Source organism: Conger conger, chromosome 5, assembly GCF_963514075.1.
Source record: "Conger conger chromosome 5, fConCon1.1, whole genome shotgun sequence".
NCBI lineage: Eukaryota > Metazoa > Chordata > Actinopteri > Anguilliformes > Congridae > Conger > Conger conger.
The window spans coordinates 52,180,055-52,206,988 of NC_083764.1; the positions used below are offsets into that span (position 1 = coordinate 52,180,055).

Sequence of the window (26,934 nt, forward strand, 5' to 3'; positions counted from 1 at the left end):
GAAATGCATTCCTGAAAACATATTAATAATAATAACGCAAGTAATTGTTTCAAATTTAGCAGTTACACCTATTTAGCACTGGAATGTTTCCCTCCTATCCCAGCACCTGGTTTTAATGTAAATGTATTTGCGAATAAGATAAATATAAGGACTTTTCCTTTTCAAAATAGGTTCTCTTCATGTTATGTTAAAAGGAAAGCTACAATAAATAAATGTACAGTGTATGTATAAAGATGTGTTTTCATGTACAATAAAAAGTATGTACTGCAACTAAATGCTATACCAAGAAACAAAATAATCATTTGATTACAAAAATATATGAACTTTTTTTTATTATTGCAAATTGTATAATGAAAATACTGTACAACAATGCCCCATTTTGTATGCCTCTAACAGAGTATATAGCTCTCTTATAAGAATTTGATTTTTTGTTGCGCTTCAGTTCTTATTAAGGACTTATTCTACTATGCAGAACATACTTTATAAGATTACAAATATTTTGGGCAAAGAAATACAACAGAATTTCAAATGTTTTGCATACTAGAATAAATCCATAATATAATAAATCCTGACACGGCGTCTTCTCCCTAATCCTCATGCATATTTCAGTGCATTCTGTTTATTGGAATGCACTGTAGGTTCACAGTGATGGGAGAAAATTATATGTATAATTGTATTTCTGTACAAATACAATTACATATATAGACTATGCACAATTTCATGTATTTCTCACATTTTTGATTCTGGCATCATATTTCAGCTATGAATTTCAGCTTCATAAGAGCAGAGTCTTTGTGGCAAATTATGTGGTTTCATGAGGAAGGATACAGGTCCCTTTCCCCCAAAGCACCAGCCATGGGCCAGCTTCCACTTTTTAACACATTGTGCCTGGGGTTGCCTGGGCTGATCCAGGATCTGTTATTTGGCACTCATATGCTCAGCAGCGCTGATTCTTCAAGGCAGTGAGGATCCTCTGGTTCTTAGCCTTGAAGGCCAACATAAAGTTCTGAGGACCCACGATGCCCCGTCCGTCCTCGTCCGTTAGGCCCATGATAATGTAATTCAAACCTGGAGAGAACAGACAAAAAAGTCACAACTCTGCAGCTGAAAATATTTATGTGGGCTACAAGGCGGACATTAGTTAGGAGACTTGCAATCACAGATTCATGTTTGAATTCCTTAAAATTGACATTGCTGTTTGTTCATGCAAAACTCTTAACCTGAAAGCTCAGTAAACATTGATCTGTACAAAATGTATTACACTTTACACACGCACAGGCATATGCAGACATTTTAATACTTTTATCCATGTCCACATACCATAAGTGACAATAAAGGACATAAACAATATAGACACACAGTACAAAATAATGACATGGACACTTGCAGGATTTTTAGGGGTACAGGTAGCAGTGCCGCCTCCAAATATGGCGGCTACCTATTATTGCTGACAGGGAGCAATATCTTGCGATTTTGGCATTGATACCACTTGCACACCCCTTACCACTAGTCTCTGGACATTGCCAAGGCCGCCAAATACAAAACCTAAAAGGTTACACTTGTAGCCGAGTTGTTCAGCTGACACCAAGGACTGATACTTGAGTGAGGAAGGCCTCTTCTAGGCTGACACACACACACACGCACAAACGTAAGCAACTGCATTGCTTTGGTCAAAGCAGCTTTCCAAAAGTAACATTAATCAGAGGGAGCAAAGAGAAGCAGCTTGAAAAAAATATTAAAAATTCTGAATTTTAATTTGCATCACTACTGACTGTCCCCCGACCCATTTATTTATATAAGCAGTATTCAAGTATTCAAACTCACACAGCACGAATGTAAACCAACCCAGGTCTAGCCAAAACAGTTTTGACTACTAAGTGTGAGCCTTGCAATGTTGATTATATTCATTATCAATAACCTGTGGCTGACCTTTTACTTAACAGCTGGCTACATTTTTGCTTAGATATAGCAATAGACAGACAAAACATAGCACTGTCCATGGGGCCAAGCTAGCCAAGCATTACTATTGTTCCCCCGAACATATCATGCACACTCTGCATCCAGCTGTCCAAACAAATCCTTTAATTTGTGTTTTTCATTCAGTGTTGTTCTGGGTGGAAAGACTCATTTGCTTTGCTTCCTCTCATTTATAAGTTGCATAAGGTTTATTTTTAAAAAGGACACAGTTTATGCTCATCTGTACAAGTGAAATTGAGCAAGTTTTAGTGAAAACCTACAGATACATTTCTGGTCTTTTTTTTTTTTTTTTTAAGTTAAGTCCCTTTTTTTAGACCACTGACATCTTGAAAAAAATAAAAAAATCCTGATCTACAGGGATTGAACAGCATTCCAATTGACGAGAAAGTGACTGAACAGCTACAGACACCAAGCAATAATGTGATGGTCGGTGCACAAACCTACCTCTTCTGATGAAAGGACACTTTTTGCACAGGATAACAATCTTGGTGCTCATGTTCTTGCCTGCTTGCTGGACGGTAAGCTCTCCTTCCTTGTACATGTTGATGATGGAGACAGTGATATATGCGCTCCCTCCTTTGGCCACAGCTGTGATGACTGTACCCGTTATCACTGGGAAATGCAAGGAAGTGTAAGGGCAAAGGTGTCAGGTGTCAGAAACTAACATTACTATTCTACTTTACCTTTAACCCTTGTGTAGTCTTAAGGGTAAAACATTACTACTCCTTCACTAAACCCCTAAAATAGAGCAGCTTAATTGAATTTTAAACCCCAAGTCTATTTTGCATGAAGAAACAACCTCACTCATCACAAACTTTGTCAAATTGCAAGTTTAAAAAAGATCATTTAGGGGGTTTTCTCTGCTGTTAAACATAGTGGCAGGTCATTTTTGACCCTTAAGACAACACAAAGGTTAAATGAAATTGCTTTGCAGAAACAAAAACCCACCGAAAAAGTATTTATTGAAGGTATTTTGTGTATGTACAATATGAAATACAGTGTATCTTCTTTTCCATCTCCCAACAGAACACTTTCCCTTGCTTACAGAGATTTAAAAATAGAAAAAAAGGAATTTCAATAAAAGGTCTAATATTGAAAATGACAGTTGCTACGCCCATTTCAGGAGGTTGTGAAGGCCTAAGAGCAGTCTTCCGTGCTCAATGCACCCAAGCCTGTGAAAAGTACTTACCAAAGTTACTTATGCAGTAGTGGCTCTCAAGAGTGCCGCTCCGCTTGCATTTTTGCTGGCACAGAGCTGCTGAATAATTAAGTACTGGAGGGAGAAATGCAGACACATTCATTTTGATATGCTTTTTTTACTAATGCTTTCACATACACTTTGAGGCTGTGCTGCTGTTACATCCTTCTGGAAGGCAGTAATTACCTGAATTACTGAATATCCGGCTACTTACTGTATATAAACGGATAATCTGAATGTTACATGAGCAGTCATAAAAAAAGCAATTCATTTGCAATGACAAGATTGATGCTAGAATTAATTTTATACATGAAAATATTCTGTAATTGATTTGTACTGCCAGCACACGAGGAAGAATTTGTATCTTTACAAAGTTCCAGGGTTTAAATTCTCAAGTTCTTGAGCACATTCAGCCAACATCTGGTTTTTAAAGTTATATCTTTCATTTCAACACGTGTTGCAAAGCAGACAAGTAAAATAAATCCACTGCTCTCATGCTATTCTTCCTGAGGGAGAAAATGAAGTAAATATATAAGCCTAAATGAATGACAGTTCACACATTGTGACGTTGCTTCAGGGGTTACCAAAGGCATAATATTAATCTGACGGTTATTTTAATGTGGCTTCTTTTTGGCCGTGACTGCAGGAAGCAGAGCTTGAAATAGTCATCTCCTTATGGCTGTAGTGAACAACTTACCATCTGCCTTTCAAGACGGAATACACATGAATCCAGTATGCCCATAATTGCTAGCACTGCTAGCAATAGCAAATATGTCCACTTAACGATGGTACTGATATTACCAACAAATACAGTCAAGACAAATACAGCATTTGCTCTGATGCTCCACAAAGATGACATAAAGAAATGTTGATGTCACCTGCAGAAGTCCCTTGCAAGTGATTCAAATCATATTGTGCCTTTCGCAAGGCAAATAACAGGTTGCTACAGATGACCTTTTGCAACCATCATCACAGGAGCTTTGAGAGACTTTGATGGCCCATGTGCTAATTTGTTCTGATACCAACCCTGACTTTTCTCTTATAACTATTTAATTATATATCTGATAACTGATTCTCTCACTGGCTAGCCAACACTTTTATTGTTGTCAGTTCTCGTTTCGCTAAAGATAAGCAAAAGTGGATGACATGTTCCCTTGTTTGTCCTCATATTAGCACCTAGCAGACACATCAAGTGTGTGCTGGTCAGAAACTTTTCCCAGTCTTGGAACTGGAACCAGGGATAAGCTCCACACAGCAAATACTCTGACACTCCACACCAAGTTTGGGAACAGAACCAGTTGAACACCCTGTGGACAATCATGAAGGTGAGCAGCCATTTTCCATACTTCTATATTTTGTTCATATTTATATCTTCATTTTTTTCTTTACTTCGAGCCCATGATTTTTTCCACTCACTAACAAGGCGGAAGTGACAGGACAGTAAAGGTAACTAAATTCAGCTGAAATGTAAAGATGAAAATGAGGGGTTTGAAGCAGAGTGGTAGTAAGAACACCTGGTTTAGGAGCGTCACTAATGGAGACAATTGCTCAGTTGCAGGTGTGATGGCGGACGCCAGAAAAAAGGATCACCTACCTGTGGCTCTGGTTGTGACCACTGGAGCAGAAATAGTCAGGGGTGCGACCGTGGTTCTGAATCTCTTTGGCCTGAACTTGTAGTGACCAATGAATCCGTCTGCAGTCAGACTCAGGTCAGAGAGGAACTGAATCAGGAGCTGGTTCCCGTCAGAGAGGATTGGGCTGAGAGGAGAAATAATGGCTATTGGTCAGGACTCAATCTAGCAAAGAAAGTCAAAGACCATGACAGATTGTGCTTCCCATGATGACTTGCAGACAAAGTGCTGGCTACCTTATCTCTGAAGACAATTTATTTCAGAGAGCTGGGACTGAAATAAATGTGTCTGTCAGTCCCCATCCAAACTATATGCGGACCCATTCAATGTACCCATAAAGAAATGTGCTCATTACAAATAATGCACAATAAATGTTGTTTATATGCCAAATAAGGTTGACTCATATGTAATTCTCCACAGAAGTTGTGATTTTGACATTTAAATATGTGTATCTCTCCATAAAGCTTGAAGTTAAGTGTTATATGGAGGAATTTGTACTTGATTTCCCTAAGGAATACCTTCAGTTTGACCTACAAAGCATGGAATGGGTAAAATTGTCCTTGCATGATAGCTTAATAAAATCTTGTTTGACAACTTAAAAGTTTATGATGTTCCCTGACATCTTGTTATCTTAGATAGCCATGCACTACAGTACATGGCAGGAGTATGGGAGTGTTCACCTCCATCCAGCAGCACTTACGCTGGGGGGCTGTCTCCACAGAACCTTCCGATTCTTCTGGCGTCGTCAATCTCTCGCCCATTGAAAATCAGCACATGGTCATAGCGGCAGTAATTATCTCTCTCCAAGTCAAATTTCTCAAACTTTACCTCAATGATCTAAACAAACAGATGGTCATTGAAAAACAAAATTAGTTCATAAACAAAGCTGTACCCTGAGGTGGAAGATAAAATGTACTCTTCTGGTACATGAAACACACAACTGACCTGAGAAAAAAATTCACCTTTTGATGCCTCATTTGAATGGCTTATGTAAAGTCGCACACTGCTCAGTGAGACCTCTTGATGTCAGTGCATTTCTCATACATTGGTCTGGTTCACCACTGGCAGGTCATCACTCTGAATCCAAGCAAGACTTATGTATATCCGCTACCTTTCCTCACCTGGTTTCTAGGTGCCACAATGTGCCAGGAGCAGGTGACCCCCGCAGGATAGTCTTTCTCAGGCCAGTTAGGGGTCTTGAAGGAGCCTGAGGGTTTGTCCAGACGTCCCCCACAGTACCTTTCCCCTATAGGATGCAAGCATGATTACTCTAGAATTAGAATAATCTTTTAGAGAGCTGCTCATAAGAGCTTTTGCTCACGGAAGCCACTGCAGCTATTAATATTTCTCAAAATGTTCAGTGGCAGACTGAGAAAGATTGCAATGCATTGCAATGTTACTAAACGTGCACATGAAATGACAACCATTCACTGAAGTGGCCGAGAGAGAGGCTCAGTCACAGCTGGTGAGCCTCACCCTGACTCCTGTCCAGATGAGCGCCAAACCGTCTGCTAGCCACCTAAACACAAGGTTATACCCTGACATTAAAATTCCAGATTAAGTGCATGTCCCAGAGGAAACATGACTCCGCTGGTTTTGGGCAAATCAGAGGCGGCTTGGCTCTGCCGAGCCCCCCTAACACTTTGGAAATAGAGCTGTGCTGTGAAATGGTGTAGCCGTTCTCTCACCCACCTCTGTGCCGTAAGTCAACAGCTCAGGGCAGGCCCCAAAGAGCTGCCCTTTAAATAATCTGTTACACAGTCGATCCTCTGCTGAGAGCGTGCGTTCAAAGGGCATGTGTGGCAGAACCATATTGTGAAGCAGTAAATGCTTATATAAAAGTAGAATAAAGCATTCATTCATTCATGCAACCCGCAAACGCTTCTCCACTTATCCACTAGGGCAGGTTCTGGTTCTCAAACTTGGCCCTGGGGACCCCTGTTCATTTCAACCACAATTGCAATTCCAGAATTTGAACAAGCTTAATTATTATCTTAATATCTTTTCATGTTTTATGGGATTATTTACCCACTCAAACTATGCATGCCATGAAGAATATAAGTCCCATATTCACATTGTTCACATTGTGCCTCTAGTGCTATTTTACATATAAAACATTTTTAACAGATCAATTTAAAGACTGAATCAATAGGTGATCCTAACTGGTGAATGTGTGGACACAATTTGCTTTTACATTGAAGGAAAAAATGAAGAACAATGCATATGTTCAATAACCTTAATTGAGCAAGTGTGGCTGTAACACCAGCATACACATACATAGTTCCCAGGACCAAGTATGAGAACTACTCTAGAGATATATTACACAATGACCATAAAGTGCAGTTCAATACGTAGGCCTAATGGATTTAAAGTGAAGACGGAAGATCACTCTGTTTCCACTGTCTAGCCTGGTGTACTTCTGTGACTGAGCTGCATTTGCTGCCCTGCACTCTAAAACATGCACTCTTACCTGTCAGTCACACCCCCTTCTGCTGAGTGCCCCAAAGCTGGTCATAAAAAATCTTGGCGCTTCACGTGTTTCTCCTGAATACTTACTGACTTGCTTAAAAATACTGTCAACAGATGTTAATTTTCAATTGAATTACAGTAATAATGCTTAGCTCCATGGTCAGTTAAATCACTAATCTAGGGTCTGCAAGAATGGCAGGACGACAAAATGATATTCCGCGAAATGTGATGGAACGTTGATCCTTTTATATTTTGCCTGAACAAAGACTCCTGACACATTTTCAGGTTTCATCTGATTTGGGTAATTGTTCAAAAGAATGCATCAATAAAACAGCAGTCAGTGGAAAATCCAGTCACACTGAAAGCCACGAAACATAGAAGCACCCTGGAGTGAGGGTTGGACAACACTGCTTTACACTGCTTGTCACATTCCAGGACAGTATTTTCATACAACCCCATCACAAATAGGAGGCTGAACCCCGCTGTAAAATCCAGCTATGCCAGCTTGACCAGCTCGAAAATTAAGCTGGTCATAAGCTGGTCTAGCTGGGTAGGAACTGGTACTGCTGGTAGCTTGACTGAGCGGGAGCTGTTTCAAAACACAGCTTGAGCTGGTCAAACCATGTCAAGCTGGGAGCTGGCCTGAGCTGGTTAACCAACCACCAACTGTTAAACAAAACCTAGCTTGAGCTGCTGTTTTGATGATAACGATAACTGGGGCATGAATTAAAGGCCATTTTGAGTGTGTGACTGAGAGCCCGCCGCGTCATGCGTTCCCCACCTTGTTCGTTGGGCAGCACGGCGGAAAACGCGGCCAGGAAGCCGCTCCCTGCCGTGTTGGCGTCGGACACCATCTGCACCAGCATCTTGTTGCCACTGGAGACCAGGGCGCCAGGCCGGAAGGTTCCGCAGAAGCGGCCGAGCCGCTGCCCGCTGACCTGCCCGCTGTACACGTCCACATAGTCGTACCTGCACAGGTTGTCACTCTCCAGGTCGATAAACTGGAAGGACAGGGAGACGACCTTTCCCTCTGGGACCTGCGGGTGGTGTGACCAAAGACCAAAGCATACAGGCAAAGAGTTGCACTGAAATTACACATTTGTCTCCGATTAGCACCATGCTACAGTACGTTTGCCGTTTCTGTGTTTTTCCACACATGATAAATGTGTAATTTTTCTACCTATAAAGGACTTTCTTACACATATACCAGGGTTCTCACACTCCAGTCATATACTAGGACCATAGTAATTGCTAGGCTCTGTTGTTTTGGCACAATGCTTCATTCAAGCATTTCCTTATACATAAAAGCAATTCATGAAAATCTGCAGATGTCATGCTTGAGATGCCAGCCTTACACAAAAAGTAAGAATATACAGAATATCTAATAATTATAAAGGTGGTATTCCCTATACTATTGCTTTAAAGTAAATGGTAAATGTATGCATTTATATAATCTGTATTACTTCAAAACCATGTTTTCATTGCATATGATCTTTTCAAATTTCGTGGTCAATTCTGTTTATTGGAGCCTGTTAAACAAGGTTGACAGTCCAGGAGAGCCACATGGTCTGCTAGTTTTTCTTTTTATCTTAAAATCAGTAACACATTTTGATCCAATAACCATGAGGGTTAACTGACCAAATCAAGCAGCTGGTTGCAGTTGTAAAAATGAGTATCTAGTAACAATGAATACCAGCAGATCCTGTAGCTTTTCAGGACTATGGATGGGGACACCTGAGCTGGGGCTCTGAAATCGAAACAGCTGGATTTTACTGCAGTGGCCCCAGCCCTATCATTCAAAGACTATAACAAAAACTTTCATTCAAAGTTAGCTCCTGCTGCTATTACAGTACATGACAACTATGTCCCTGGACAGCGGTGGCAACCCTTGTCCTATGAGTGCCAGAGATGTTTGTTTTTTGTTCCATCCAAGCTTGATGATTGCACAATTTTATCAATAATTAAGAGTCTGAGCTTCTGATCTGGCAATATATAACTTGTATAACTTCTAGAATGCTCACACATTATAGATTTTTTAAAAGGACAGATTACAGTTACTGATGTTCTTGAAGTTGAAGAGTAAACCTATGTGAGAGTGGTTGAAAAGCTTTGGAAATTAAACACCCTTAAACTGAGTTTGAACATTGTATCTAAATAAATAGACACACGAGAGAAATGTCAGACAGACCAACAACAGTGAATAACTAGCAATGTTGCTTACCGTAATTTTCCACACACATTTCGTATTTGGGGGATACACTCCCGGGTATCCTTCGCTACCGATGAACCCAGATTCCGCAGAAAAGTTTCCTCCGCACGTAAAGATGGGCCTGAAATGTGGTAAGAAAAGTAAACGAAAAGTTCAATAATTAACGCGCAGCGGTGTTTTCTGAAATGTCTCGGTCACAACGAACACTCTCTAAATGAATAACTTGGGTGGAATGAGTCTGGAGAACGCGTCGTGAGTGCAAGTTTACTATAGACTTATTTTAACGTAAAAGAAAGCGGCAACTACGTTTTGTCACTGGCTGAACGTCAGCATGAGCACTCGTGTTCTGTCATGAAAAAGCCAAAGAGGCTCTTTGGACACGCCGCTGCGATTAAAACACAAGATTCAATTTATATGGAAAAACTGTACCTCCTCTGATACTGAGCATGGACCCACGTGGACAGCAGCAGTAGGCACAAAACACAACACATTATCCTCCTCATTGTGCGAAAGTGTATCCGTTTTTACGTGGTTACCCTGACACACAGTAGTCTGTTGCTTCTTGTGAAAAGAAAATAGTAGTAGTCAGATGTTCCTCGGGGATTTCGCAGGCTGCAAACTGCTGGTATGAATATAGCGTCTGTTCTGAGCAGTAGGAGGGAGCAGCTGTCTGCAGCTTCATCTCTCCAAAATCTGAGATCAAGGACGGACAGATTGAAAGTGAAGAAGGGGTAATTTTGCATATTTCGGATGGACACCTATTTTTATTTATGTATTTTTTGACTGTGTGGCTTGCTGTGTTTACGGTAATGATAGGTTTCACAATAACATCCTGATTAGAAAAAATTAATGCACTGCTCCAAGGTTACCTACAGCCTTAAATTGTAGATTATTTGTGTCCTAATACGTGGTATTATTATAAACTGTGCATAATTTTAAACTTTTAAGTGGGGGTAGAAAATTGTATACCTTACATCTATCAAAGCGTGAATAACGTTGTAACTGGTAAAAGCCAGATCTGCTTTTTCTCTTGGCAATTTGCAGTAATACATTGGCAGGCCTACAGATATCCAGATTACGCAGAAATACATCACACTTTAATTCCACAACCCAATAAAGCTTTAATGTGTCACAATATTTTAAGACTGGCCAGTGTTGGAAAATAAACGCATTCCTGAAATAATATTTTAAAAGCTATGAAATGTTTATGGGCCTGAAGAAGTATGAACTATTTTCATTTAAACAATGTCAAAGATTAAGAAGTAAAGGGCGCCATCTTGTGGCATAATACCAAAATTGCTCACAAAAGATATCTTCAATATACTAGCATGATAAAATGATCCTACATTTAATTGTGTCAGGTTGAAAATGTAATCTTTTAACGTCTCAAAGTATCTAACAGAAAATCTAACTTATGCAGTAACACTCTTTCCCCACCCAGACATACAGTATATTTTATTTGTATTGGGCTATAATAACATTGCTGGTATTTGATGTCATACTACACACTACCTTTCCATAGAGGCCACTGACCATAGGATATTTCAGCTTATATGACCTGCTTAATTGTTCGCTTTTTATTAAGAATGGTGTGGAGTGAGAATCATGATTACAATACAACCATACTGTACATTCCCGACACATAGACCTAGATATTTAATGTGTATGGGACATTGTGGTTAGATGCATTGTTAGGAGAAAGTGCAGTTCCAAAGTGCCACACAGCTAAAGCAGGGGCAGTAGAGACAGAACTAAACACAGTGATGCACTGCGGCTGAGCTGTAACAGACGCTGAACTGTGCCAGTTGGAAGGACATGTGAACACCAGTTGATGCCTGTAGACGATCTGGGGCAGTGAGGCACTGAATAGCACAATCCCACAACCATGGTGGCAGACACTGCCACAGCAAGGCAAGCAGAGCATAACATGGAACACTCATAACATCCAAAGGCAAGAAGCCAAGGGTGAAACTTGAGCAAATAATGCGGAGAACCAAATGGTATTCAGTACCAGAAACATGAACATTATGACACCCATGAGGGAAGGGGACTGTAAGAAGCGGCTGCCACAGAATTCCACGACTCCAAAGCTAACACAGTTACACTTCATTAGTTATTCAGCCGAAACTTTTATCCAAAGTGACTTACAGTTGATTAGACTAAGCACGGGACAATCCCCTCAGGATCAATGTGGGGTAAAGGGCCTTGCACAAGGGCCCGATAGCTGCCCAGATCTTATCGTGGCTACACCGGGGCTTAAACCACCAACCTCCCAGGTCCCAGTCATGCACTTTATCCACGAGGTTACATGCTGTTAAGCAAGATAAGCAAGTTATGGAGCAAACAATAAACTAAATAAACTGTTACCAGTGGCAGGAACTGATGGTAAACAAGGAGCACATGTGATCCCCTGCAAGGGGAGATTCTGAATTTCGTGATTCCACTGCCATAGCACAAGATGCTACCACAAAAAGAATCTGAGCAAAGCTTGGAATTTATAACTCTGTGTCTAAGAGTATATAAACATACTATTTCAGGCATGAATTCTATGCAAGCCTTTCATATGCATGAAGTAAAAAAAATATATACAGTTGTGATTGAGAAGGGTAGTTATAAGCTTGAACCAAGTTAAATATTCTGTGGTTCTCCGCTTTCAAGGAACTCAACAAGGCCTGGTTGAAATATTGTACCCTCAAGAATTGTTTGAGTCACTCAGGATAAGGGTATCTGTTAAATGCCAACTAGAGTACAGTGTGGTCCTGCCCTTGACCACATGGTTACACAGTTCATGAATCAACAAAGACTAAAAATAGGGACCTTTGTCAGAATGGAAGCCTGCATTGCACGAGCCAAAAAATTGTTTGCATGTGCCCATAGCACATTTAGTTGGCTGACCTATTGTGGAGACAGAATAACTAACAGCATGCAGACTAAGCAGGGTAAGTCATTAAAGGGTAGTAGATACGCCTTGGTGACACATTTTACCATTGCTGAATCTGATACACTAAATGATTGCTTTCTTAAGCCTTCACTCCCATTCAGGCTGAGACCGAAGACACGCCTCCACGTCGAACAGTGCAAAAAAACTCGAGAATTCGAGAACGAAAGGGGAAACGAGAGGCATCCTAGGAGTAACTTTATATCCGTCGTATATCCGCCAATATCAATTGATGCATTCAGATGTATATTTTTGGTTGTTTCTTCCTATATGCTGTGTTCATTTTAAATAAATAATTGACGATATAAAATCCTATTGACAACAGTAGTCACGAACCACCGAAATGGTAGCCTACATAAACAAGACGGGTCATGGTTAAATTTGACCGACGATATAGGCTAGCACTGCAGTCTTATGCTGTGGAGGGGCGCAACTGGTTTATTAGGCTAGCAAAGCTAATGTACAGCAGGCCTATTAAGATCATAACGAGCAGAATAGTAGCCGACTTTGGTTCGGTGGTGCAACACAGAACTAGACTAGTTTTTGGATCACTGGCGAAAACAGGGGAATTTTGTAGACGGTAAAAACGAGAGAGGCTGCAATGGGGCGGGCCAGGACGTTATTATGCGGACCGTAGCAAGTGCCTCTGCATGGTTACTACTGGCTCTGGGGGAACTCTATTTTGCTGTGGCTGTTTGATCCTGGATCAGCCATTAGAGGGACTGGGTTAATTAATCAATTTAACGGAACTGTCTGCAGCCTGTAGCTATAAAAGATCAGAGCAGTTCTGTCAAGTAACGTTGACGCTGTTATTTAGCTGGCAAGTAACGCCTGATTATTTAAGATAATATACGCTTAAATTACGACAGCCACAAAATGTCGGCACCTCCACTGAGAAGAGTAGCACTTTTTATTTTATTTTCACTGTGTTTAACATTAACTCTAGGTTTCGGTCTCCCTGTTTTATTAAATTATTTCGCCATGTTATGTGGACTTCCTGAAGCTAGCGTGGCGGAATGCATTGTGGGGGTGTATTTATTTTTTGTTGTTTATATCGCTATGCCACCAATTCCCAGGGGATCTGTGAAGGTAAGTTTAATCACAAGGTGGGTGTCGACAGGCTTGTGATCGCTAGCCGTTTCTGTTACTGACTGTTCCTGTAACAGTCTAACTTGTTAGCCAGGTCCCTTGCACAACTGTGACTTTGCTGGCTAATATGTGACGTGATGCAAAAGTGATACTTCTATCTTATTTTAATGCTGAAACACGTCATTTTTGTGCCTTTGTTATGTTCTGGTTTTCTAAATTCTTAACTCGGATACATTGTGTCAGCTATCGAGGTGCAGCAGCTTAGACTAAGTAATGTCACTTGATAGTACATTCACTGAATTGGAGGCGGAGAAAGCTAGCAAGTGATTCGGGAATTATTTTAGGTGCAAAAGCATGAACTACGTCTGAAACTGTGTATCAACTAGGCCATGGAGAAACTCCGATATTATTGTTTTACCAATATAGAAGCAACATAACTTTACCATTACTGTTGTTATCCCCCTCCAAAACAAAACCTGCAGCTTTAGTTTCCCAGCGTAGTGTCATGAAGACTAATTGTGTTTTGAGCAGAAAAGCCTAAAGTAGGTAGCCTAATGTGACGTGTATAATGTTATAGGCAGTTCTGGTTCAATATGATACATAATTGCGGTCATTTGCAGGATTATAAAGGCATTTTCTCAACTTGTCAGCCTTTTGGTTATAGTTGCACGGCGTGCATAGGCTACTCATCTCATTAAAGAAGGAAAGAAAAAACTTAGCTTACATTCCAGAAGGTGGAATCCAGGAAATGAAATCAGATTGGTAGTTGTTAGCTAGTTGTTTAATGAATGAAACATTTTCATTTTTTAAAACACTCTCCTTGTAGCAAAACCTTCATGTAGGCCTACATTGGAAAATGCAGTAGTTATTCATGCAGAAAACCCTGGAAACCACAGTCCTAGCCTACACCCAACCACAAAGCCATGATTTCTCAGTATTATTTCTCAGCCATTTCTCCATTCTTCTCAGCTGCCTCAGAAATTGTAAACTCTTTGAGATCTTGCTCTTCTACCCCTCCTAGTCAGTCAATCAATAAAACCAGTGTTGCTACCACAGTGTCATGCCTACTCACACTGTGATTAATTGGTCAGACAGTCAAAAGTCTGCATTGTTGTCAGATATGGGGAAAAAAGTTTCTTCACAAATGCCACTATATGAAAATATATTGAATTTGTAAAAATATTTGATTGGTTGTTGATCATTTACGCTCCTGTTGCAGCCCGAGGGAAAGGCAGTGTTCATTTCAGGCTGCGACACCGGATTTGGATTTGCGCTTGCAAAGTACCTCCATAAACTGGGCTTCACAGTCTTTGCGGGATGCTTTCTGAAGGTAATGAGTGCATTGATTTGCATTCACTCAACCCCCAAATGCTGGCTGTTGTTTGTTTGCACTCTCTGAAGTATAAACTCCAAAATGTTTTCACACTGTCCAATGTCTTGTCTGCAAACTGTGATCCTGTGTGCCAGTTGGTGTACATGGGGAGAAAAGTATGGCAAAGTGTTTCACAGTCTCTCGAAATCATGGCTGATGGGCATGCATGTGCATGTTTACTCTGGTTCATACAGTTTTGCGAATTCCTGCTTTCCTGGTTGAGCCCTGTGGTTCCACAGAAGAACCCTAATCCAGTGATATGGTTCTTTGCCTGGGAGCTGTCGCACTTCACACCTATGACAGAGGGTTCTGGAAATAACTAAAAAGGGCTCCTCCTTGGAGACGAGCCAAATACCTTTTTTCTGAGAGTGAAGTCTCTGAAAATGTATTTGTGGGATTGGATTTACCTGCATGGTTTGTTTGCAACGGATGCCAATGGAAATGCTAGGCTTTTGGATTTTATTTTAGATGCAGATGAATTAATAATGTGGAAATGGGTTGTTCCTATTTGAGTACAGGTGATGCCTATGTCTTGCGAGCACTACCAGTTCACCTTGCAGCGGCAGTATTTAGCCTGGGGGCGTATAAAGCATAATACAGGCCTGAGGACATAGTATATATTGGTTGGTATATGTAAATATTTTTATTATTATTTGTTTGGTCATTTAAAAAAAGTATTTTCAAGTCTGCTAGCACTAGGGCATTACCGTCTCTTCACAACAAGCAAAATAATGGGCACTGCATCGCTCTGATAGTAATTTTGAGTTTAGTGGATGTATTGCACACTAACCCACAAGAAACACATTTAGCCACTCACTGATTCCTTTCACTCTACAGTCCAACAGAGGATTCCTTTTGCAGGAGATTTTAACACCATTACTGCCTGCCGCAGGTGTAGCAGGGCTAGCTTGGCTAGTTCACACGTAATAGCATAGTGAAGTGCAGGAAAGCAGAAGCTCCAAGCAGGTTACTATGACAACGCTCCCTGATGTCATAACACTCAAATTCAAAATAACATTGTTGCCCTTGGCTAGGGGCGATTTGGCCTTTAACTGACTGGCAACACATTTGTCTAGGAAATCTTTGGATGAGTGAGAGGGTTCAAATCTCTAATTTGTTACACAGGAACCCAATTACCCACAGGGCTCAGCCTGCCCTGGGACTGTCAAGATATGTTTTTGGATGAAAATCTTTGCGTATTCTATGGATCATTTTCTGTCAGACAGCATTTAAATACTGGTTCAAGGAATCATTCGGTGAGCTTGTGGCTGACAATACACACAGATTTGTTGTCTCACCTTCACTTATAGTGTGGTGGTTAAGTGTGTGAGTAGATGTGTCTGCCCTGTACTCTCAGGAGAAAGGTGGAGACGGGGCCAAGGAGCTGGAGGAGCTGCACTCGGACAGGATGAAGGTGGTGCAGTTGGACGTGTGCAGTGACGATCAGGTCGCCCAGGCAGCCGAGTTTGTCAGGAGCAACCTGGAGTACCCTGAGAGAGGTAGACGCCCCCTCAATAAGTCACTGCCGCATAGCCACTAACTGCACAACCACAGGCATAACTGTCCACCAAAGCAAGGCCTTAATACTAGCAACAGCAGACCTTTTCACTGTTGCATTTGTGAAGCTTTGCTTAGCATTACCTTTATATTTATTTAGCAGATGGTCTTTCCCCATTCAAGCGGGGCAGTAAGAGCAGCGCTACTACAGGAAAGTGTTACTGGGCCTCTCTGCGCGTGTACTGACGCCTGTGTAATGACTTCTGTGCGCGTTCCCGTGTCACGAACAGGTCTGTGGGCCGTGGTGAACAATGCAGGAGTGTCGACTTTTGGAGACGTGGAGTTCACCAGCATGGAAACCTACAAGCAGGTTTCAGAGGTGAATCTCTGGGGCACCATCAGGGTGACTAAGGCCCTGCTGCCCCTTGTTCGTAAGGCCAAAGGTAAGTGCCTCCTCCCGTTGGTCTCCCCGATAATTTATTTTGTAATGGTGGGATGTCTGCATAATTTATTAAAAGCAAGCTTTTCTCCCAGTTGAAAAATAAATATTTAACTTGCAATTCAATGAAAATATAATGTGTATTGTGATTTTTTACATCAGTTTGTCTTGCCTAAGTAGTTGGCTCTTGTAAGAGGTAGGTCCTTTGTGGGTGTTTGTCCTCATAGTTTTTCCTTGCTGTGTGGGATTGACTTTTCTTTTTTTTAGCAGTGCAGCAGTAGCTGCAGAACTGCAACCACCACTTAGTGAAAAACACGATTATGACTAAGCACACAGAAAAATTGCAACTGCATTCGCAGTGCAAACAGAAGAAAACCGCAAGTCCGACGAAAGTGCAAACCTAATTGAATAGAAGTCCATCATGCTAGTTATGAACCGCAAGTTTTTTGGTTTCAAATTACTGGTTGCGTTTGTTTTTATGAGAGAAAAAAAACAAAAAAACGCCGGGTTGTGTCTCGCAGGTCGAGTGGTGAACGTGGCGAGCATGTACGGCCGGATGGGTAACGCCATGCGTTCATCATACTGCGTCTCCAAATACGGTGTGGAAGCCTTCTCCGACTGCCTCCGCTACGAAATGAAGCCATGGGAGGTAAAGGTGATCTTGATCGAGCCGGGGAACTTCGTCTCCGCCACGGGGATCATGAACCGGGACAGCGTGGCCGCCACGGCCGACAAGCTGTGGAGCGAGGCGACCCCCGGGGTCCAGGAGGACTACGGAAAGGTGAACTTCGAGCAGCGTGTGGCCGTGCTGCGGTCCTACTGCACCTGCGGCCCGAAGGACATGTCGCCCGTCATCAACGACATCGCGGACGCCGTCCAGTCCCGTCGCCCCTTCGCCCGCTACAACCCCGCGGATATGCACTGGTGGATAAGGGTGCAGGTTATGACCCACCTGCCAGCCGCCATTTCTGATTGGCTGTACTTCTAAATGTTCCATTTCAATTCTGCCAATTCAGGAAGTGCACCGAAATGAGATTTCAAATTGAAAAGTACGCGTACAAGCATTTGGCAGACGCTCTTATCCAGAGCGACGTACAACAAAGTGAATGAGTATAACTAGGGACAATGTGCTCGAACATTGTAGCCATTTTTCAAATTCATAAATTGAATTTGAGTTCACTTCCTGAATTTAAATTCCATTAACACCAACCATCTAAAAAAACTCGTTGTTTTATTTATACGTAATCCGGTATTTTGATTTGATAAAACATTGAAAACAAATCCTACATCATGCCACTAGTTGTCAACACATTCTGTTTAAAATATTGTATAATTGAAAATGGTTTAGTAATTTCCTTTGTTGTTTTCGGTGGTAAATGGACACTTGTTTTTTCAAAAACTCATCGACTGATTTTGCAATGCATAGAAGTTGTGGTCGGTTGGCACAGTTACTGTAAACCACAGCAACACTATGCTTTTCTCCTCTGTGCCTTTATCAGGGTCTTTTAAGGGACCAACATACTTGGCACATGATGGTTTTAAATCAGTTTGATGGCATTGAGATAAAAAGAGAAGTAAATGGTTTCACACTGTTTAATTCTGAAAATAGTCTATGCTGTCATTTTAACATGCTGTGAAGAGAATTTAGCTGGCGCTGCTTTAAAATTGGTATTGTGCATTTTCTTATCAAAGGCAACTGAAATGTGCACAGAAAAGGCTGAATATACTCAGGAGAATGTTGAGAGTTTATATTTTTGTAGAAATATACAAGTTGTTGATTTGAAAAACCTCCTTAAATTAGATTGTACTGACTCGGCTTTACTTGGATTGTAGCCAGGATTTGTCCATTGTGGACTGTGTTTTGTTGGCTATTTAGAAATTATTTGTGAAGAATGACTTGACCGTTCATATATATTTTAAGGGAGAGGAATAAATCCTCCTTTACAGTTTAGTATTATATTTCTAAACATTTAAAACCTACAGTCTTGATTAAATGTGTGCTTGACTACTGTACTATTCATTAGATTAAATGGAAAAAAAGAAGCTTTTTGTGTATCTAAAATCAGCCACCGGAGGGCAGTATTTAACAACCATGTGTTTTTCATGTACGTTGTAACCACTCATCAAATATTTTGTTCAAGGATTTGTCTGACCTTCACACTGCAAATTAATGAATTTCAACAGGGGTTGATTGTTGGTGCTATGGTACCTTTTAATTACCCCTATCATACTTATCTGGTCTATATATTTTTTGTGGAATGTTTTGTCGAATATTTGATGGTTTCCCCTAAGATTCTCATTTATAAGTACATGCTTAGTACTCATCTGTGGAAACATTTCAGAATCTATGAAAATCTTTGTTTGATTTTAAAATATTACACACCAGCATTAACCATACATGAACAACAACTAAAATTAAACTGTATGTCTAACAGCTATAGAATATGTATTATTTGTTCATGACAAGCATACTGAATTATGTTCTGTAGTGATTGCAGAAATAACGAGGGATAATGGCTCAAACACTACATACAGGAAAGAAATGGGTATTGATGGATGGTCTGTAGGCAATAATAGTAGACGTAGTATTATCAATAGTAGATGTCAATAATTCAAGGCCACACCCCAGCTCTTTAAATGGTGGTGTGCATCTATAATTTGCTTTCCAATCTACCACAAAACCCATTGGAAAAATCAACATACTACTGTATGGCTATACAACCGGGGTAAAATTATAAAATACCATAACATCACATGTACGCAGTGTGTGCAAGTGGAATGAGCTGACACTATATTTGATGGTACTTGTTTCTATGTATACCTAAGTCATGTCTAAAAGGCATGACTATGGGGTTTGCCCTCAATGAATTAATAATTTTATGTGATTGAAAGCACAGGCTCAGAACGGCAAAGGATTAAGATATACAGACTGCATATTCTTTTACTGGTTGTGAGGGTTTGGGGTGTGTTGAGTCACAAAAGCGTGTTCTCTTTTGGAGAGTTATATCTCTGCTGAGGAAATGCGGTAGTGCTCTCTGACTCATCTTTTCCTGACAAACAGGAACGTTCGCGCGTGGCACCTCAGCTCCAGGGAGGTCGTTGGGATGTGAGATGGCCCTGCTGTTTTTAGCATCATGGAGGCCTCTGTGCAGTCAGCACACAAGTGATCGAGCTCAGCTTTTTCTTTCTTAAAGCCTGACACAAAGAAGACTCGCACTTCCAAAGCACTGAAATCAGCCTTCATGACAGTTAGCATGCCGAATTAGCACGGAAATAGCTTGTGCCCAGTGTGTTTGGACTAACAATGTAAAGTCACTTCTATGACCAATTCTGGTGATTTTAGCTGGACTTTATTTGGAGTTGAATCCCCTTTGGTCATTTGAGTTTCTATGCAGAATGAAACTGGGGGTTCCTCCAAGCGCTGATCCTGGGTAAGGTTCCACCTTCTACATAAAATGCGTGGGGCCTGTATCGGAGGACAGTAAGTTCATCTCAGAGTTGGTCTGGCCAGCCGGGAGGACTACACATCTTTGTAAGACTATGTCGAATGATTCAGAATTAGATTTTTATCACTATAAGCAAAAACAACATCTGTCAGTGTAACATCGGCCACCATGTGATCTGTCCATCCATGATGTCTCACAGAGGGAAGCTTAGTCCTGGAGTACATTTATGAGGACCACTTTATTATTAGGCAGACCTGCACACCAGCACATTAATGCAAATGTCTAATCAGCCAATCGTGGCAGCAACACAATGCATAACAGCATGCAGATATGATCAAGACGTTCAGTTGTTGTTAAGACCAAACATCAGAATGAGGAAGAAGCGCAATCTAAGTGACTTTGATCGTGGAATGATTATCAGTACCAGACTGAGTCAGAAACTGCTGATCTCATGGGATTTTTACACACAACTTAAAAGTTTACAGATAATGGTGTGAAAAACAAAACAAAAAACACAGCGAGTAACAGTTCTGTGGGCGAAAATGCCTTGTTAATGAGAGAGGTCAGAGACATGTTCAAGCTGACAGGAAAGCGACAGCAATTCAAATAACCATGTTACAACAAGTCAAACCTTGAAGTGGATGGGCTACAGCAGCAGAAGACCAATAAGTGAAACAAAAAGCAAAAATCTAATAAATAACAGTCACTGAGTACATGCATGTAAAATCCCCAAATAAGACTGAATCTTGGGTAGCACTGACTCAACAGGGTTTAGCTCACTACAACTTCCTCATTCAACCACAAGGAGTCCCTGAAGTCAACTGTATTGCTTGTGCTTTGCTACAAGCTTTGAATAAGGCATTAGGCATCACACATGGGAAATTTGATTCAGAGTGGCCATACTGTGCTGGCATTTGTTCTGCCTCAGCTCTTTATTAAATTAAAGTCATTAGTTTTCGAGGAAGTGATTTCACCTGCTGTTCCAGGTTTAAGTCCATTGCTAATTCTGCAGAGCTCAACCCAGAGAGGACCCTGGCCCTCCCATGCACTGTTGGAAAGGGAATGGTTCTCCCCAAGGCATTTACTGACATTTTCCTCCCTTAGAAAATGTAGTCATGTGTAAAATTGCTAGATGGGATTCATGAACTGCTCCCCCTCCACCGTCACCATTGTGCTTCCAACTCTTCCTGCTGTTTTTCCGCACATCTTGTGAACCCCTCCCTTGTTTTCGGTTTAGTTGCACGGAATTTGGCAATTCACTGCTGACTATCTATTAAGCAAATACGGGTTTTTTTTTTTTTTGCTCCTGCTAACAGGAACATTTTCATCCACAAACCCACTGACAAATTAACTGCTCTATATTGCCCACGGTTTCCTTGTAGACTATTAAAATGAAATTGAGAAAAAGAAACAGAGCAAGAAGTGTACACACATCTGCCGCTTTGTTAGGTGCATCCATCTAGTAATGTGTAAGACCGCAGAATTTTTCACATTGGATTGAAGATGCTGGAAATATTCCTTAGGGATTTCTGTCCATGCTGACTCGAAAGATTTTTATATAGTTTTCATATAGTTCCTGCAGACATTCAGGCCTTTCAACCTCCCATTCCATTCTAATCCCAAAAGTGTTCTATTGGATTGAGATCTGGGGACTGTGTAGGCTACTGGAGTAAACAGAAGTCAAAGTCATGTTCATAGAACCAGCTTGAGATGGGGTGTGCTTTGTGACATGGCACTGGAAGCAGCCATTTGAAAAAGGGTAGACTGTGGTCATAAAGGAATACACGTGGTCAGCAACAATGCTTAGGTATGCTTTCACTATGGCATTCAAACAATGCTCACTTGGTATTAAGAGGCCTAATGCGTGCCAAGAAAAACAGTCCCCACACTATTACACTACCACCACCAAACTGCACTGTTGACAAGGCTGCATGGATCCATGGATTCATGCTGTTTATGTCAAACTTTGACCCTACCATCTGCATGTCGTAGCAGAAATTGAGAATAGTCAGCCAGACAACATTTTTCGAATCTTCAATCGTCCAGGTTTGGGGATCACATACTCACTGTAGCCTCATTTTCTTGTTTTTAGCTAATAGGAGTGGAACCCAGTGTGGCCTTCTGCTGTAGTAGCCTATCCATTTCAAGGGTTGACATATTGTGCGTTCAGAGACTCCTTCTGCAAAACCACTGTTGTAAAAAGCTTTTCTCAGCATTTGTGGCCTTTTTTGTTAGCTTGAATACCCATTGTTCTCTGACCCCTCTCATCAACAAGGCATTTTTACCCACAGAACTGCCAGTTACTGGGTGTTTTTTGCTTATCGCACCATTCTTTGCAAACTCCAGTGACTGTAGTGTGTGAAATCCCAGGAGGGTAGCGGTTTGCTGGAACCAACATGTCTGCCACCAACAATCATACCATGGTCAAAGAAGTTTAGATCACGCTTAGATGACCCATTTTAACATTTGGTTGAACAACAACATCTTCACTATGTTAATGCTTTGAATATAGAGTTGCAGCTGCATGATTCACTGTTTGGAATCTGCATTAAATAGCAGAGGTACCTAATGAAGTGGCCACTGAGTATATGTAGCCACATTAATACATTAAAACCATTTTGCTGCAGTGATGTTTGTGTCACATTTAGACCTGTGTCCCATAGCAAAAGCAACACTCATTTGAAAAAATATGATCCAGTCATGCGGATATAGGAAAAATGAAGTGCAGATATTAGGCATTTCTTTATTTTTTGACTTATTGGTCTTCTGCTGCTTTAGCCTATCTACTTAAGTTTCTACGATGTGTTGTGTGTTCAGAGATGCTCTTCTGCAGGCCTTCTGATGTAATGTGTGGTTATTTGCATTACTGTCACCTTCCTGTCAGCTTTGACAAGTCTGGCCCTTCTCCACTGACCGCTCATTAACAAGGCGTTTTTGCCCACAGAACTACTGCTCACTGGACGTTTTTGTTTCTTGCATCATTCTCTACAAACTCCAGAGACTGTTGTGTGTGAAAATCCCAGGAGATCAGTAGTTTCTGAGATATTCCAACCATCCAGTCACTTAGATCACATTTCTTCCCAATTCTGACATTTGGTCTGAAAAACAACTTCTTGACCACGTCTGCATGCTTCTATGCATTTACTTTAAATTTTAAAATATTTGCATTAATAAGCTACATAGTACAGCTCTACCCAGTAAAGTGCTCAGTGAGCGTACATTGTATATATTTTTTTAATGTTCACAGTACAGGCAATACTGAACTAACTTCATGAATAGGGGGGCCCCACAATCCCCTAAGGTCCATCTCCACACCATGGCCAACAAAAACAAGCAACAGAGGTTGAGTAGTTAACCATTTTATTACTTCCTTTTACCAGTCTAATAAACTCTTCTAGAAATATTACAAGTGAAGCTGATATCCCCTCCATGAAACAACAGCAAAGAGGACAACACATTAATTTTCACAGTATGGTCTACTCCTTTTCACGGCTTATAGAGTGCTCTGCATTCAAGTGACAACTTCTGAGAGGTCCAGCTGGTCTACAATATTTGATGGCTGTTTTACACTCAAGGATCTGGCCCTGGGGAGTGTCTTTAATTGTATTTTCTGAAGGGTAGTGGCAGTTTATGGCGCAAAAAAGTGTTCCTTCACAAGCAAAGCTTCGCTGAACAAGACACGTTTTGTTTCAAACCCAAATCCTCATTCTACTATACGTAAAATTACGAGTCACGAGATTCGCTTCTTGTGTAATATTTTAAATTATCCTTAGAAATATCTCAATTTCAATTTCAATTGTTAAACAAGAAGCTATAAATGTAACACTTGCCTAAAATGTTCCTATTCCTTGGAGCAAAAGCCGAAGAAATCTTGTAGATACGCAGACAAGAAGCCTCAGGATATTAGCTGAGACTGTTGTGGTGCTCTGTAAAGACATATTTCGAAATAGTACATTACATGCAACAGGGCTTTCACTGGACAAATAATTAGGCCTATTTGAAATCACATTGTATCATTATCCAAGCACACATCGATTAATGAAAATGAACTACAATAAGTTAAGGTCACTTGATCTTATACACATCTAAGACTTAAAAATACAAAATGGAGCCTTACTCCTCTAACACTAGGTTAAAATAAAAACAGAACCTGCCTTTAAAACAAGGGTGGTCTTCTGAGGGAACTGTTCAGATGCGTAAAAAATGAAGACACGCATGCACTCATTTCCGTTATCAATAAAGCAGTGACAAACATCAAATCAGAATTGGGAGGCGGGAGGGGGCGAAAGACAGACGGCTCCACCGCGCCCGTCTAACACACTTCAGCTAAGGCACGCGAGTGACAGACTTTCCGAATATCTGGTCGCCACTTCCCCTCATAATGGCGTCCCCCAACGGTTTCATTTCTCTATTCTGATTACATCCATAACAACTGATTAACATCAGATGTAGTCTATCTCTCGGCACAATCACCAACTACATTTCCGATCTCCATCGCTATTCTTTTCTCTTCGATCGAACAACATTTACCTTCCTTATCCTTATCATTAGTCCTGAAGCTGACAATGTATTTTATGACTCACTGGGGAATAAAATATATACTTTTGACCTCCGTTTACATTCAAACACCGCTAAGATGTGAGGAAATGTCGATATAATACTGCCCGTTTCATTTTTCATACGCAAGCATTCCAATCTACTTCCTTACACTGCATATATTTTTATTTTTATTCCATTGTTGGCTATCCACCACAGTATTGTAAATTAGTGATTCTGGGCTCTCAATTTTAATCCCACCAACAAAGCTCACATATGGCACGTATTAAGGTCTTTTCAAGCATTCGTCATAGTTTTTCAGTGGGAGTGGAAAAAAACGAATAAACCCGAGAACGAAAAACAAAATGTCGTCGGAAGAAGCGCATAGGACCGCATATGTCCCACGTAAAATAAACGAAAACTCACAAGTTTCTCCCTTCATAAAGCAAGCGAACAGTGAGACACGCAAGCGCAGCACAATTAAAAACAAAATCACAACCAACGAATGAAAGTACACACAGCACATATCGCAGCCAACAAGACAAAGCAAATCTGAGACGTCAGGCGAAACGTGAGCCATGGACTGTGGGGTGGCAGATCAGAATGGAAACTCTTCTAGCCAGGCGAGAAAGCAATCATCACACACTCACACTCACTCTCTCACACACAGCTTGGTGACAACTGCAGCACTCACATCTATCACAATAAGCTTATCATATACACTCAATTATGAGCCTGCCGGCTAAGGTCAGCAGTTGCCGACTTGTTTACAGGCAAATAATTTAATAGCACTGTCTGTCCCTAGGTACCCTCACAGTCAAAATGAAAGGACACCCTGTTCTCCAGTCCTTGAATTCTTCAGCAGAACAGGGAGGGGGCCCTCACTCACCAGAGCCATATTGAAATTAAGACCACAGACAGAACAGTCCATCACCCTGGCAAGCACCAGCATAAAGGTAAAGGGCTCCTAGGACTAGTAGAGTTCACGTTATGAAAACATGTAGGCAGTTTTCCCCTTAATCATTAATCTATATTGGACTGTATTTTGTAATGCGATATTTCCACAGAAAGTGTTTGAAAATGGACCCCAGAGTTCAATTTGATGGACCAAGGAAATGGCTTTTAAAAGGCTGGACGACATACAAATACTAGGTATGTCTGACCAAAAGCTTTACCAAGGTCCACCCCCCAAAATTGAAACCACCTTAAAATCTTATTCAGGCCCATATTACTTCAGCAAGTACAGAACAGGTAAAGATGACCAATGAGGTCCCTCAGGAAACTCGCAGCAAGTGCTTGTGATTTTTCAGTCAGCGTACCCTGTATGAGTTATACTGTATGTGGGTTGGGGGTATACATGACCTAACAAAGTCAAAAAACACCCTTGTTCCTCTCCACCGAGGCAGTCCCACTGCTCTGAGACCAGTCAGGCGAATAATGGCAGATTGTTTTAGATCAGGTACAGAATGTGGCACAGTTCTGCCGGAAACACAAATCGAGATGTCTGCTGTGCCCTGGAGCACAAGTTCATTCAGCAGCCTGGCTGAAGCTCTCGTTGCGACAGGATTGTTCACTCCCTGCCAGGACAACCGCTGGTCATGCTATTTTCCCCCCACCTTCATTGGTTCAGCTCATAGTGACATCATCCGGGACCCTAAAATACCATTCGCTAACTGAAAACAGACTTGGGAATACTAGGCTGCAAGTAAGCCACGCTTGATGTGTACATTTGGTCTTACGAGTGTAATGATACATTGTTTTAATTTCCTGCTCATTCTTAATTCAGAGCTGGCTCACTTATTTGTTACATACTGTGGAATGTGAACCCCAATGCAAGTCACTCAAACTTCTGAACATACGACAGGTTTTGTTTCTTGAGTCTTGGGTTGCCAACCAGAAGGCAAACTCAAAATAATGGATATATATATTAACAAAACTAAGATATAGCCAGTAAATGTTGTTATCGTCAATATACATATCTATGACCTAAAACATGACTTGTGAAACTGATACATTTGAATGTTATCCGCCAAGTCACTTCTGATACATAGGAGTCCATGATAATATTCACTTTCCGCTCCTCTTCTTGAAATGATTACACCACCCACCCTCCCTCCCTCCCTCCCTCCCCAT

The 26,934-nt window shown here is 41.1% G+C and overlaps 2 protein-coding genes across 2 annotated transcripts; one reads left to right on the top strand and one right to left on the bottom strand.

The window, feature by feature from the left end:
* Positions 1-315: 315 nt before the first annotated feature.
* On the bottom strand, positions 316-10,116 carry LOC133128180 (procollagen C-endopeptidase enhancer 2-like). The gene is made up of 9 exons (XM_061241510.1): positions 9,914-10,116; positions 9,497-9,605; positions 8,057-8,312; positions 5,928-6,052; positions 5,507-5,643; positions 4,770-4,933; positions 3,167-3,250; positions 2,422-2,589; positions 316-1,068 (listed from the first exon to the last, which is right to left on the bottom strand). The coding sequence occupies exons 1-9, from the start codon at positions 9,985-9,987 to the stop codon at positions 938-940; spliced, it is 1,248 nt and encodes a 415-aa protein (XP_061097494.1). The 5' UTR covers positions 9,988-10,116; the 3' UTR covers positions 316-937.
* A 2,449-nt stretch (positions 10,117-12,565) lies between these two features.
* Positions 12,566-19,253, top strand: bdh1 (3-hydroxybutyrate dehydrogenase, type 1). Its single transcript, XM_061241511.1, has 5 exons — positions 12,566-13,511; positions 14,731-14,841; positions 16,241-16,382; positions 16,671-16,823; positions 17,341-19,253. The coding sequence occupies exons 1-5, from the start codon at positions 13,299-13,301 to the stop codon at positions 17,805-17,807; spliced, it is 1,086 nt and encodes a 361-aa protein (XP_061097495.1). The 5' UTR covers positions 12,566-13,298; the 3' UTR covers positions 17,808-19,253.
* The last annotated feature ends 7,681 nt before the right edge of the window (positions 19,254-26,934 follow it).

What these genes read in the sequence shown, in the direction of transcription:
- LOC133128180 (XM_061241510.1), bottom strand. Translation starts at nt 9,987, where the DNA reads ATGAGGAGGATAATGTGTTGTGTTTTGTGCCTACTGCTGCTGTCCACG. An exon ending in GGTCACAACCAGAGCCACAG is followed by an intron (nt 3,251 to 4,769) that starts GTAGGTGATCCT and finishes TTCTCCCTCCAG; the next exon opens with TACTTAATTATTCAGCAGCT. An exon ending in CTACTGCATAAGTAACTTTG is followed by an intron (nt 2,590 to 3,166) that starts GTAAGTACTTTT and finishes TGCATTTCCCAG; the next exon opens with TGATAACGGGTACAGTCATC.
- bdh1 (XM_061241511.1), top strand. Translation starts at nt 13,299, where the DNA reads ATGTCGGCACCTCCACTGAGAAGAGTAGCACTTTTTATTTTATTTTCA. An exon ending in TTGCGGGATGCTTTCTGAAG is followed by an intron (nt 14,842 to 16,240) that starts GTAATGAGTGCA and finishes CTGTACTCTCAG; the next exon opens with GAGAAAGGTGGAGACGGGGC. An exon ending in CCTTGTTCGTAAGGCCAAAG is followed by an intron (nt 16,824 to 17,340) that starts GTAAGTGCCTCC and finishes TGTGTCTCGCAG; the next exon opens with GTCGAGTGGTGAACGTGGCG.